This window comes from Epinephelus fuscoguttatus, linkage group LG15 (genome assembly GCF_011397635.1).
Source record: "Epinephelus fuscoguttatus linkage group LG15, E.fuscoguttatus.final_Chr_v1".
Lineage (NCBI taxonomy): Eukaryota > Metazoa > Chordata > Actinopteri > Perciformes > Serranidae > Epinephelus > Epinephelus fuscoguttatus.
In genome coordinates, this window is record NC_064766.1 from 15,121,850 (window position 1) to 15,134,946 (window position 13,097).

General features: G+C 39.8%; 1 protein-coding gene across 3 annotated transcripts in view; it reads left to right on the forward strand.

Moving 5' to 3' along the window:
- The window catches only part of tep1 (telomerase-associated protein 1), a 36,632-nt gene extending 26,742 nt beyond the window's left edge, over nt 1–9,890 (forward strand). For all 3 annotated transcript variants that reach the window (XM_049597617.1, XM_049597616.1, XM_049597618.1), the window contains exons 44-56: nt 24–131; nt 620–724; nt 936–1,065; nt 1,175–1,260; nt 1,531–1,657; nt 4,233–4,363; nt 4,455–4,576; nt 4,977–5,120; nt 6,594–6,693; nt 6,958–7,072; nt 7,219–7,301; nt 8,984–9,088; nt 9,341–9,890. In XM_049597617.1, coding sequence (XP_049453574.1) covers nt 24–131; nt 620–724; nt 936–1,065; nt 1,175–1,260; nt 1,531–1,657; nt 4,233–4,363; nt 4,455–4,576; nt 4,977–5,120; nt 6,594–6,693; nt 6,958–7,072; nt 7,219–7,301; nt 8,984–9,088; nt 9,341–9,460 — 1,476 coding nt within the window. In that variant the 3' untranslated portion in view covers nt 9,461–9,890. The remainder of the gene's footprint in view (nt 1–23; nt 132–619; nt 725–935; nt 1,066–1,174; nt 1,261–1,530; nt 1,658–4,232; nt 4,364–4,454; nt 4,577–4,976; nt 5,121–6,593; nt 6,694–6,957; nt 7,073–7,218; nt 7,302–8,983; nt 9,089–9,340) is intronic.
- The last annotated feature ends 3,207 nt before the right edge of the window (nt 9,891–13,097 follow it).

Sequence of the window (13,097 nt, forward strand, 5' to 3'; positions counted from 1 at the left end):
ACTGACAGGTTACTTTGTTTCAGGCCCTGATGGTGTGGGATGTGAGCTCGTCTCCTCCTGCTCTCTCCAAGTCGCTCCTTCTCTCTCACAGAGACTGGATCACCGGCTGTGTTTGGACTTCAGACTGTGTGGTAAATCTCCATTACATCAATTAAATGTAACTAACCAGGGTTACAGGTTTGCCCTTGAGTAGAGCTATTACCTGAGAGAGTCATATTACTACAGTATTAGCTGTGTAAAGTAAATTTTGTCATGAAATGATAATATATTGATTCTTTGGACAATGATACAATATATGCTGATCTCAGAAAGTCTGCCACTATATGTTTTTGATTTAACAATATCAGTAAATGTCTGCATCGTCTTTCTTGGCTGTTTGCTGTTGTCTGACACTAGGCCACTAGCACATTTTGAATATTTAGGAATGAGGTGTGCTTGGACAGAAATGGTGACACAGATGTGCAATGGGAATTTCAAAATAAGGATGTTTCCTAAAAATACTGATATGTATCAGTGTTTTGCATCGATAATATTACCCCTACACAGTATTCATATTTATTCACAGCAGTATTATTGTGCTTATGTAAACTTCTTCATCAGCCTCCCTTTCCTGTTCCAGATAAGCTCTTCAAACGACGGGAGACTTTGTTTATGGGATCTGCAGGCAGGCCAGTGTCTCAAAGAAATCTCCTGGAGGAATCCTCTTACATCTGTCTGCTGTCTGGTGAGCAGCTCATGAGGAGGATGTTTTTTCCTTTTCCCCTAAAAAATCTTTATGTATTTAATTGCAGTGGAGAAAATGAGCTCCATAGTTTGTGTAAAGTGTTGAAATTTAACTGCAGGTCTGTCTTTGTTTTGTCTTTTGAGACTTACATGAAGTAAACCTTCAGCCTCATTAGGGGAATTTCGTGTTAACTCTGTGTTTCTGTGTGCAGGGACAATATGTGATAGCCGGCTGTGCAGAGGGAGGGCTGCATGTTTGGAGCTGGGAAACAAACACAGAAATCTGCCACATTGCTGCACATAAGCAACGTATACACCACTGCTCACTCCTACCAATTACAGGTAAATGTCCCGGGAAATGAGTGCACACACACATTCACTTGTCTCTCCTTCTTTAGATCATATTGTACAAAAGAATGATTCTTATTTATTTTATTGCTTTGGTTTTAAGACAAGAGCAAAGAAAACAACCCAGAGGAAATGACTGTTTCCACTGCGTCTGATGATGGCACAGTGCAGCTCTGGAAGCCATTACAGGTCGGTGAATCAAAGTAAAATGGGAAAGTGGTTTTAAAGTGTTTTTTTAGTAAAATATTTCTGTCATATTAATGTACTGGTATGTCATTTTGTCCTGTTAATGCTTTTTAGTTTTTTTGCACACATTTTCTTTGATTTAGTTTCATCTTCAGTTCTAGTCTCGCTGCAGAGCAAAAATGTCTTCTTCAGGGTTCTTAGTAAAAGAGTGGACACTGCCACTTAATTATATGTTTTTGTCTCCTCTCCTCTCTCACCTTCTGTATCATGCAGGTGGAGCACTTTGGCACCTTCCAGGGTCACAGCGGTACAATATGTGAAGCTGTTTGCAAAGAAGGACTCCCACAATTCCTCACTGTTTCTGAAGACTGCTCATTGCGATGCTGGACGTGGACAACAGGTAATACTTAATACTTTGCTATTTATATAGTTCCATTAAGAAAGAAAATGGTTCACGGTGAGAAACTCTGTCAGTGTGCATTCATGAATTGCATTACTCCAAAACAAGATTATTCGGATATATGGACATATATATGTACCGTGTTAACAAAAACAGAAGTGCTGTGTAAGAGAGAGAGACAGTCAGCACCTGTTTTTAATCAGGAAGCTGAAGAGCTTTGGTGTTAGCCAACACATACTTGAAATAGCATACCAACGCCTGGTTGAAAGCATTTTATCATTTAACATTACAGCAAGGTACGGCAACTTGAGTGCAAAGAGCAAAAACAAGCTTTCCAAGGTTGTCAGCATTGCAGGAAAAGTGATTGGCAAGTCACAGAAACAACTCAGCAATATATATGACAGCGCTGTGCGCAGGAAGGCCAAGCATATAATTGCAGATGCCTCACATCCATTACACTCAGAGTTTGAGCTGCTCCCATCTGGGCATCAATGTAGAGTCTCAAGAACCAGTTGTAACATTTACAAGAAGTCCTTTATTCCCTGTGCCATACAGGCAACACTGCTATTTTATAAATTATAAAAATAATGAAAATATTTTGTTCATTATTGAGATCTTGATCATCATAATTAAGGACAAAATATTCGGATCTGTGGTCGGAGAGCACAGAGGAGACATTGAATTTTTGTCCCCAGGACCGGAGTCGGTACTCACTCCGGGGCTAACCCGAATTTTTCTTAAAATGTAACTTGGTCTTAAGGTGGAGGATTGGCGCTTACCCATGCAGGAAATGTTCCTGAACATTTCAGGTATAGAATGCGCATGTGAAAGGGGCTTAATTGAGAGAAACCCTTCCTCTCTGTCACTGTAAGGCAAGACAAGGCAAGGCAATTTTATTTATATAGCACCATACATACACAAGGCAATTCAATGTGCTTTACAAGTGAAATACGTTAAGATAAAACATTAAAGGAACAATAGATCATTAAAAACAAAAGCTAAAAGCAAGAAAAACAGTGCAGAAAATGCATTTAAAAAGCAAACATAAAGCAAAAGCAGACAAATATAAAAACAATAGCTACAGATTATCCTAACAATAAGTTACATATCTAGTTCACTGGTAAGCTGCAGTAAATAGTAATGTTTTAAGCCCTGATTTAAATGAGTTGACAGTTTCAGCCGACCTCAGATATTCTGGAAGTTTGTTCCACAGGCAGGGAGCATAGAAAGTAAAGGCTGCTTCACCTTGTTTGGTTTTGATCCTGGGAACACTGAGTAAACCTGTTCCAGATGATCTGAGGAGATGCTTCATAACGTACAAGTATATCAGAGATGTATTTAGGCCCGAGACCATTTAGTGCTTTATAGACAAGTAACAAGATTTTAAAGTCTATCCTTTGACACACAGGAAGTCAGTGCAGTGATTTAAGCACTGGTGTAATGTGCTCCACTCTCTTGGTGTTGGTGAGAACTCTGGCAGCAGCGTTCTGGACGAGCTGCAGTTGTCTGATTGATTTTTTTACTCAGGCCTGTGAAGACACCGTTACAATAGTCCAGCCTGCTGAAAATGAAAGCATGAACAAGTTTTTCTGTGTCTTGTTAGACAGAAATTCTTTTATTCTTGCTATGTTTTTAAGGTGGTAGTAGGCTGATTTAGTAATTGTCTGAATGTAACTATTGAAATTTAGGTCTGAGTCCAGAACTACACCAAGATTTCTGGCTTGATTTGTAGGTTTTAGTGTCATGGCGTCAAGGTGAGCACTGACTATTGATCTTTGTTATTGGGGGCCAAAAACAACTATCTCAGTTTTTTCTGTGTTTAGCTGTAGAAAATTCTGGCACATCCACGTATTGATTTCGTCAGTGCACTTATTTAGTAGATATAGGGGACTGTAGTCATCTGGTGACACTGTTATGTAAAGTTGTGTGTCATCTGCATAAGTATGGTAGGAGATGTTATGATATTCCATAATCTGAGCAAGAGGGAGCATATAGATGTTGAACAGAAGAGGCCCAAGAATGGACCCTTGAGGAAGTCCACATGTAATCTTTGTTCGCACAGATTCATAATTGCCAAGTGACACAAAGAAATCCCTGTCTTGTAAATAAGATTTAAACCAATTTAGCACAGTGCCAGAAAGTCCCACAAACTTTTCTAGTCTGTCGAGCAGTATGTTATGGTCAACTGTGTCGAATGCAGCACTGAGGTCCAGTAATACCAGAACTGAAATCTTTGATGCATCACTGCTCAGATGAATGTCATTTAAAACTTTTACAAGTGTAGATGGTGTACTGTAGATGGTTGCAATTGCTTCAGTGTCTACTCTTTACGTCTGGACGATCCTGTCATAGTTTATTCACAACCTCAATCATCCAATAATCAATTCCAGGTCACCCACATAATGTGAAATCATTCTCTTCTGTAGATATCACCAGTAACAGTAGTCACCTGACATTGCTCAGTGAGGAAGATAACCTGTTTACCTGCAGGTGGGATCATGGTCGCAATGTGATGTACTGTATCGAATATGTGATTTGCGACCTTTATGTTGAAAACTGTTTTCTGTCTTTTCAGAGAGTTCTCCCAGTCTGAGAGGCCCAGTCACGGCTCTGTGCTTCTCCCAGAGAGGTGATTTGCTTCTTGCTGGTTACGAATCCGGTTTGCTGGAAGTATGGCAGCATCACACTGTGGTCGGCCACAAGCAGGTGAAGACATGCACGAGAAAAAAGGGATGTATACCGGAAAAATTTTTTGTGTCTGTGTTCATCACAGGGTGTGTCTCTTTGTGTGTGTCAGGCTTCAGATAGCACCATCACAGCAATCTGCTCCATGCCTGACGGTCAGTTTGCTGTCAGCTACACGAAGCCTGCTGTTGATGTGTGGAAGCTGGTGTGGAATCACCAACACAGCACTGCAAGGTAAATAACTGCAAAGCAGTCGCACACTACAAAGATACTGTATCCTGCGGCTTCATCTGAGTCTGACAGTGATGAGTTCATGGTCAAAGTCCCGCTGGTAGCTGGGCTGACGACATGAAGTATGTGGAGGGGTTAGCTGAGTTCTAGTTGGAAACCTTTGACTTGAACTCCACCCTTCTTCAGGAAAAAGGACGAAAACTCAAAGAGCTCAAAGTACCAAAAGACGCATTAATTCTCATGACCTAACTCCCTCCGAAGGAGGAGTTTTTATGTTTTTTTTGTTTGTTTTTTTTTACTACAGTTTGTGAACTGTGTCGAGATTCAGAATATGTGTGATCAAAATTAAGGTAAATACAAACTAACCAGCTGCTGCTCTGTCCTGTGTTTCCGTTGCTCCCAGCCTGGTGAAGGTAACCACGTACACTGTGGAAAACCCAGTGGTCCGCCTCATCTACTGCTCTGTCCTGATGGGTGTGTCAGACATTGGAACAATATTTGATGTAACAAAAGATGAGGAGAACAACTGGAACTACTCCATCACCAGGTACCACTGCATACTGTACAGTATTTACTAACGACTTTGTCCACATTTTTTCAGGATTGTTTTAACGAATTGTTGTCAAAGTTGGCTGATTGTTAGGTTTTTGAATTTAAGAGAAAACTCACTTCTTCCCAAAAGTTTGTGAATTTTAGTTTTGATTTTTTTTTCTTTGTTGAATTGAGACAGAGAAAATGTTAATTAAGGCAAATCTATTTATCTATTTATGTGATCAGAAAGTGTTGGAAACTGTTTAGAATATTGCTGATTATGTTTTTGTATGCCTTTTTGAAATCTAATCTGCTGATATTTGTCACTTTTGAAAAAGCATCCTAATTACATTTGCCCTTATTTGTTGCTCCAGTTTGTTTGTCATTAAAGCTATAGTGCGTAACTTCTGTCGCCTCCCAGCGGATAATGCGTTATTACAACTAATAACCCGGCGGCACTTCCATGTACACAGAGTAACACTCGCCACACACCATGTACACAGAGTAACACTCGCCAGTCGCCACATACCGTGTACACAGAGTAACACTGGCCAGTCGCCACACACCGTGTACACAGAGTAACACTCGCTTCACACCGTGTACACAATGCTACACAACGTGGCGAACACCAGGCTGCTAACATTACATTACGTTCATAGCACCATTTCCAAGAAAATAATGAAGTACTAGGTCCAGTACATGTAACAGCAACACATACTACTCATAATATAATTATAAACCAAGTCACTTACTTATCCAACAGCAGCAAGGCAACATCCGTGTCTGCCCTCAGCCCAATTTCTTCCTTCAGGGCTCTCCACCGAGGAAAAGCGATGCCAATACAAATCCATGTTTGCATTCTCCGTCGGTCACTTTCCTTCTTTGCTAATAGACTTTCAGCCGAACGTCCAGGCTTTATCTTTGTGGTAGGATCCACTTCTGAACCGTGTCTCGGCCGCTTCTCCGCCATGTTACTTTCACTTTCTACCTGCGCTCTACTTCTTGCTGTGACGCTCTCCGCTCGTCCTCCCCCTCCCTTCTTGTTGTGAGGAAGCATTTCCCGTGCTGGCGCACGGGAATGTCGCCGGTCGACACGCATACTAAAAATGATATATATTGAAAAATACCACAAGATGTTAGAGGAGCCGATCGGCTTAATCAGCATTGTGTCATCTCCTCTAGCAGTGGCTTGGGTGAAACGGACATTTACGGACCTGTAGAAGTTACGCACTTTATATGGACCTTAATTAAACAAAACCTCACAGGATCCCTGTTTCCTGGGTCAGAATCCTTATTCTGAATATTTACAGGACCACAGCCTGTTAATACATGTTTCTAAATTACATTTTTGAGTTTTGATATCTGCAGCTTCTATTTACACATAGTTCAGCTTTGTTCTAGAAATGGTGCTGTTGGGTTTTACTTCTTATACAAGCCCCAAATAAAAGCCAACCTTAAAGGGTTTTTTTGTGTTTGTCATTAACTGCAGTTGGAGCCAATGTGTCCGAATTTTGGGGATGGTCCGCAACGACGAGAAAAGCATGTGGCTGGTGGGCGAACAAGACAAAGAAGTCAAACTTGGCTTTGTTGTGAGTTTTGCCCAACTCATCTCTAAATAATATTAACAGCATTCTAAGAACACTTAAAAAATGTTTGTTTTTGGGCTATGGTTTCATAAAAAGAAAATATATTGTTGCTAGTTAAATGATACCACCTGGCAAAGAATGATTCCTTTTCGTCTGTCTAAGCAGATCCCACATTTCCATTACAGATGAAGTCAAACCTCAGTTGTAATGTGACATATTGTATTCATTGTAAATGTTGACTGATGCCTCTGTCCTCTCTTTTCTCAGTTTGCCATGGGATCCAAAAACAGTTTTAATTCAGCTTTCAGCCAAATGAGCCTAGAGACCGACGAAGAGGAGAAGAAGAAGGGGAGCCTGATAACTGCTGGAACTGTGGACAAAGGTACTAATATCTAGTATTAATACTCTTTCCACTGCAGCTGTTACAATTAAAACTTTTACTTACAGCATATTTCTGTTAACCTGCATGCCAGCTGTTTATTTGTTTGTTGATTGTGTGATTATCCAATGTGTTGTACATTCTTTCAGAGTTTGTCGTGTGTGGAGACGTGGACGGCAACATGTGGTACAGCCAGCCTCCAGAGGTTTCCTCATGGAGCAGCAGGAAACCTGTAAGAGTCGAGACACTTAGAAGCAGAACACAAGAAATAAAGCGTATATGTTTATATAATGTTGTTGAAAACTCGTAGGTTAATGAATTAAAATGGCTATTAGATATATTTATTAATGGGGTGTCGGTAGCGTAGTGGATAGTGCCGGCGCCCCATGCATAGAGGTGAGTTTGTCTCCGGCTTGCAACCCTCTGCTGCGTGTCGTCCCCCCACTCGCTCTCTCCCCCATTTCTCACACTGTCCTGTCCATTAAAGGCAAAACGCCCAAAAAAAATCTTTAAAAGAAAAGAAAAGAAAAAAGAAATATTTATTAATAATTTAAAAAAAAGATAACTCTTTAGTACACTAAATAACATGAATGGAAAAAGGAAAATGATTGCCAATTAATTATCTTGGACTAAACCATCAATTTTGAATACCGAATAATCATTTAAAATAAAATAACAAAAATTACCATATCAGTAGTAAAGATAAAGGTATTAGGAGTCTGCATAGAAGAGGTTGGCACATAGCTGCTGGTGTTAAACTTGTTTACTTTAGGTTAGCGGTGCATCCCCAACCACCCAAAATATAATTCAGGCTCTAGCGTCCTCTGCTTTGAAAGGAAAAGTCTGGTTTATCTGCTGTGAGCAACAAGTGGAGGTCAGAGAGCCACAGGAGGGAGGGTCACATGCCACAGTGACCAATGATGATTGAAGCCTGCCTCCATAGGCAGGGTTTCACACCTAGGTGTAAAAAAATTGAGGATTGGGGCGTCGGTAGCGTAGTGGATAGTGCCAGCGCCCCATGTACAGAGGCATCGCCTCGCTGCAGCGGCCGCAGGTTCGAGTCCGGCTTGCGGCCCTTTGCTGCATGTCAGTCCCCACTCTCTCTCTGTCTCCCCGTTTCACTCTCTGTCCTGTCAATAAAGGCAAAAAGCCCATAAAAATAATCTTTAAAAAAAAAAAAAAATTGAGGATTGTGGGAAGCAGAGTTCATTTGGCTATCTCTTCTTCTGCAGAGAAAAGACTTAAATTGCCATATTGAGTGGGCTGAAGTTACAGAGAATTCTTGTTTATATTTCCCTATACATCCAATTTAAGTCACACAAATGAGCATATCATTTTTGGAGTCCAGCGATCCCAACAACATATACATTGAGCAAAAAAAAATGCTTGAAAGCAAAAACTATATTTACAGTTTGTGCGGTATTGCAACTACATTCAACAACTGCTACAACACTGATCACTGATCATCATTATGATTTAGTTAAAAGTTAAAAAAATCCCCATCACAATTTCCAAGAGCCTTGGCTTGTTTTGTCCAATCAACAGTCCAAACCTCAAAGATATTGAAATAACAATAACAGACAACAAAGAAAAGCCACACATCTTCACATCTGAGAAGCTGGAACCACCAGAGGTTTGGCATTTTTGTTCAAAAGATCATTAATGAATACTCAGAATTGTTAAATAGCGTTCTCCTATTTGACAAATTGTCATAGCACACTTTCAGCTGTAAAAGTGCTCCAAATTTAAATCTTAGGTAACTGCAAGAGCAAAAAAGGCTTCTGTCTGCCAATACCCAGCAGCTGTGGATTTTGGAAAATAAAATAAAGGCAAACATCAGAGATAACTGACTGTTGCTTTGAGCCAGGGCTTCACTTTGTATTGTTTTTAATGATGTTGTTGTTTTATCCTCAGGCTCACAGTGACAGGATCACTGTGCTGAAACTCACTGACAGCACCATCATCTCAGCCTCCTACGACAGGACAGTGAAACTGTGGGACAGAGACACCAAGAAACAGGTATGACAGTGAACAGAGAACAACACTTTAGGAAATCCACTTACTTGCTCTCTGGTGGATAGTTGGATGAGAACATCTCATCACGTTCTTTGCAAGAAAGGGAATAAGGGACCTCTGAAAGATCTCCTCTGTTTTTATGCAGCATATTGACTAATTGAATTTATTCCTTCACCTTAATTTTCAAATGATTGTAAAGTGCCTATTCAATTGTAAAACAGTTATCTTCTGCTCTTTATCTCTCTTTTCCTCCAGGTGGGAATGTTTGTGTGTGGAGGTCCTGTTCTGCATTTGGAGGTGAACCCTGAAGAACCCAACAAACTGGTTTGTGGTGACGGATCGGGAAAGCTCTACTTTCTCTCCTGGAAAGAATAATACTCAAGATATTAAACACTAAATTCAGCATTTAGGAAAAATGCTTAAAGGCTACACTAACCAAAGATTACTGAGAATATTTTGCTTCTCTTCCTCTTTCCTTTTCCTCTTCCAGTGATGGTGAATATGCAATATATCTATATACTTAAAAGGAGATGAAATGTTTACACCACGTACAGGAGTATGCATCTATGTAATAGTTGCAAAGATATGTTTACGTGTGCCTTTAATTTAGATGGCAAAAGAACTTGCCAATGTAACAAGCATATATTAAGAAAAGCTTAAAGAATATTAACAGCTATAGTTTTGTGTGAGCTGAATTAGTTAAATGTTTTTTATTATTTGAAAACTCTAAAGAAATGAAAATAGAAATGTGGCTAAAATAACTAAATTATCTTTTCTTTGGCAATAAATTATGTTCAAATCTGCACTTGATTTTATGGTGTTTTACTTAATGAATAATGTTTTCTCTTATGCATTCCTGGGACAAGAAAAGAGGTAGTGGTCAGATTTTGTGTGAAGGATTCAACCAAAAGCTGGGTGTTATCTTAAATTAAAATTTGATGTTTTATTGAACCTGTGCAAGAGACCCCGTTGTGCGACATCAATGGCAGATATGTAAACACAGCTTATCAGCTAATTCTTTTACAGCTTTGTTATCTGCACTGAATTGCTTCTGTTCTATTGACAATGAGTTGCATTTGGTGAAGTAAAACATGTTGAGTAAATAAAGCTGTAACCAGTGCTGCACAATTGATTTCAATGATTTCTCCATAAAATTAATACAAATGTGAACCTTAAAGAGACGATGAAAGGTCCAGTGTGCAGGATTTAGGGACTTGGTAGAAATGGTGTATAATGATAGCCAGGTTTTCATTAGTTAATAATCATGTGAGTTAATAATAATGATGTCCACTGTGTTGTTCTACAGCAGCTCAGAATGGACAAATTAAACACTGGATCTAGATAGGGCCATTTACCTTTTTGCCTTGTCCCACTGGCCACCATTTCTCCTGCATGCTTGGCACATGTTAGAAGTTTCAGTTCTGCAACCTCACCAGACACACTGGACCTGTTGCAGGATGTTTAAAACAATTTATATATATTTATTTTTATTTATATTTATATACTTGCCTTAGGTCATGTTAAAAAGATTGTCTTTAAATCACGCTATCACTATAAAATTAAAATGGCATCATGTGACCTGTACTTATGCCGAAACAGACACTATATGCGAAATTCATACGTTATCAATGCAGGATGTACTGCACACTTGTCATAGTATGCTGTTTTTGCAGGTAGTATACAAGAACATCAACATACTTGCTTGATACATGTTAAAGCCTACTAACAAGAAATGATACAAAATGTGTGATGTCATTGCAGCTTAGAAACCTACTGCCAATGAAACTTGACAGACTTCAACAAACATCAAAGTCATTCCCCCCAAGATCAAATACTTTTTTTGTATTTGTTTCACCATTGGCTTTTATTAAAACATTTTCCAGCTGTAAGCAGCTCCTCCATTTATTTCCTTTGTGCATTGTAATGTGAAAGAATAAACAACATACTCAAAAAAGCCAATATTGAATTTCATTACATCTGACGCGGGTAACTACCGTGGTTGCTAAGCAGATCCCCTAGGCTATCACAAAATATAAATCAGCTAATTAAGGTGCCCAGCAGTATTTAAGTAGTAGTAGTAAGTAGTTGTATTTTATGTTGTAGATCAAATCTGAACATCTCTCAAGTTTGTGTTAACCACAGACCTTATTTCAGACATCTAACCAGAAGCCCACTGACTTTGAGATGAGGGAACCTGGAGTGCTAAAACACTCACTAATTTACGAGTATTAGGACTTATTCCTGGGGCACTGATGTAATGTCTATAAACCAATCAGTGTTGCACATCATTTAAAGTGGACTGCAGTACAGCAATGCCCCCTTTTTTAAACAAGCATGGCCGACTGTGAAGCGGGGAGGAAGTGCAAGGTCCATTTCAGTCTATAATTCATATTGTTAAAGTATATAATTTGTGCTTAAACTGTGTTTTAAGTAAAGATGATATGTTAAATTATTTAAACGTGTTAAAAATGGCATTTAAGATTTATAGCTTTTACTCAAAAATATCCATCTATTGGAATGGACAGCAGATCTGAGTGTCACTGGAAAATGAACATGGAAATATTGTTTGAAGGGGCGGCATGGTGGTGTGGTGGTTAGCACTCTCACCTCACAGCAAGAGGGTTGCCGGTTCGATCCCGGGCGTGGGAGCCCTTCTGTGCGGAGTTTGCATGTTCTCCCCGTGTCAGCGTGTGTTCTCTCCGGGCACTCCGGCTTCCTCCCACAGTCCAAAGACATGCATGCAAGACATGATAGGGGACTAGGTTAATTGATAACTCTAAATTGTCCATAGGTGTGAATGTGAGTGTGAATGGTTGTTTGTCTCTATGTGTCAGCCCTGCGATAGTCTGGCAACCTGTCCAGGGTGTACCCTGCCTCTCGCCCGATGTCAGCTGGGATAGGCTCCAGCCCCCCCGCGACCCTCAAGAGGATGAAGCGGTTAGAAGATGAATGAATGAATGAATGAATGAATATTGTTTGAATAGGGAGGTACTGTTCTAATTTGATTTTCTAATGACACAATCAGCTAATAATGCATTTTATTGATTATGTACACAGAATATTCATCTCATGGGTTTTTAGATGATTCAGAAAATGCTATTTTAAGTCTTGATGTTGAATAAAATGCAAAATATAGATGCAATGTGTCTTAAACAATGCATCACTTTATTCATTGATGTTTGTTAACCATTTACGAAAAAAAATCTAATGTTTTTGGTTAAAAAACCTATTTACCATTTATTGTCATTTTTACTCTCAGAAGAGGAAGAAGATATACTTTATTAATACAGGGAGGAAATTCAATTTTTTTTTCACTCTGTTGTCATATACACCCAGGCCCGAAACACACACACATATGCAAACAGGACCCATACATGCATTAAGTGGAGAGATGTCAGGGTGAGGGGGCTGCCCAAGGGTACAGTGCCTTGCTCAAGGGCGCCTTGGCAGTGCCCGGGAGGTGAACTACCATCTCTCAAGCCACCAGTCCACGCTTTGTGCTTGGCAACCCTCTGGTTCACAACCCAAGTCTCTATGGACTGAGCTACTGCCACCCCAAAGGGAGGGGTCTGCCTTGGACAGTGCACCAAGCAGTTGGGCGTTGGGTGCCTTGCTCAAGGGCATCTCGGCAGTGCCCAGGAAGCAAACTGTCACCTCTCCAGCTTCCAGTCCATACTCCATATTTTGGTGTGAACAGAGACTTGACCTGGCGACCTTCCCATCTCAGGGCCTATGGACTGAGCTGCCGCCTCCCAGTTAGATGATTTCTGCATTAAGAATCTTCATCCAGTGGAATGCGTGGGAAAACAAGAACACATAATAGTTTCCTAATCAAATAAACTAATGATTTACGAGTGCATTTTGAGTAAGCATTTTTTTTTTGTGTTTGGAACATTAGTTTCTGAATGGATTAAGTACATTTTGATGTTCATACTTTTGTAGTTTTACTTGAGATTTGAAAAGCAGTATTTGTACTTGTGACAGCGTATTTTTACTCTTAAGTATTGCTTCT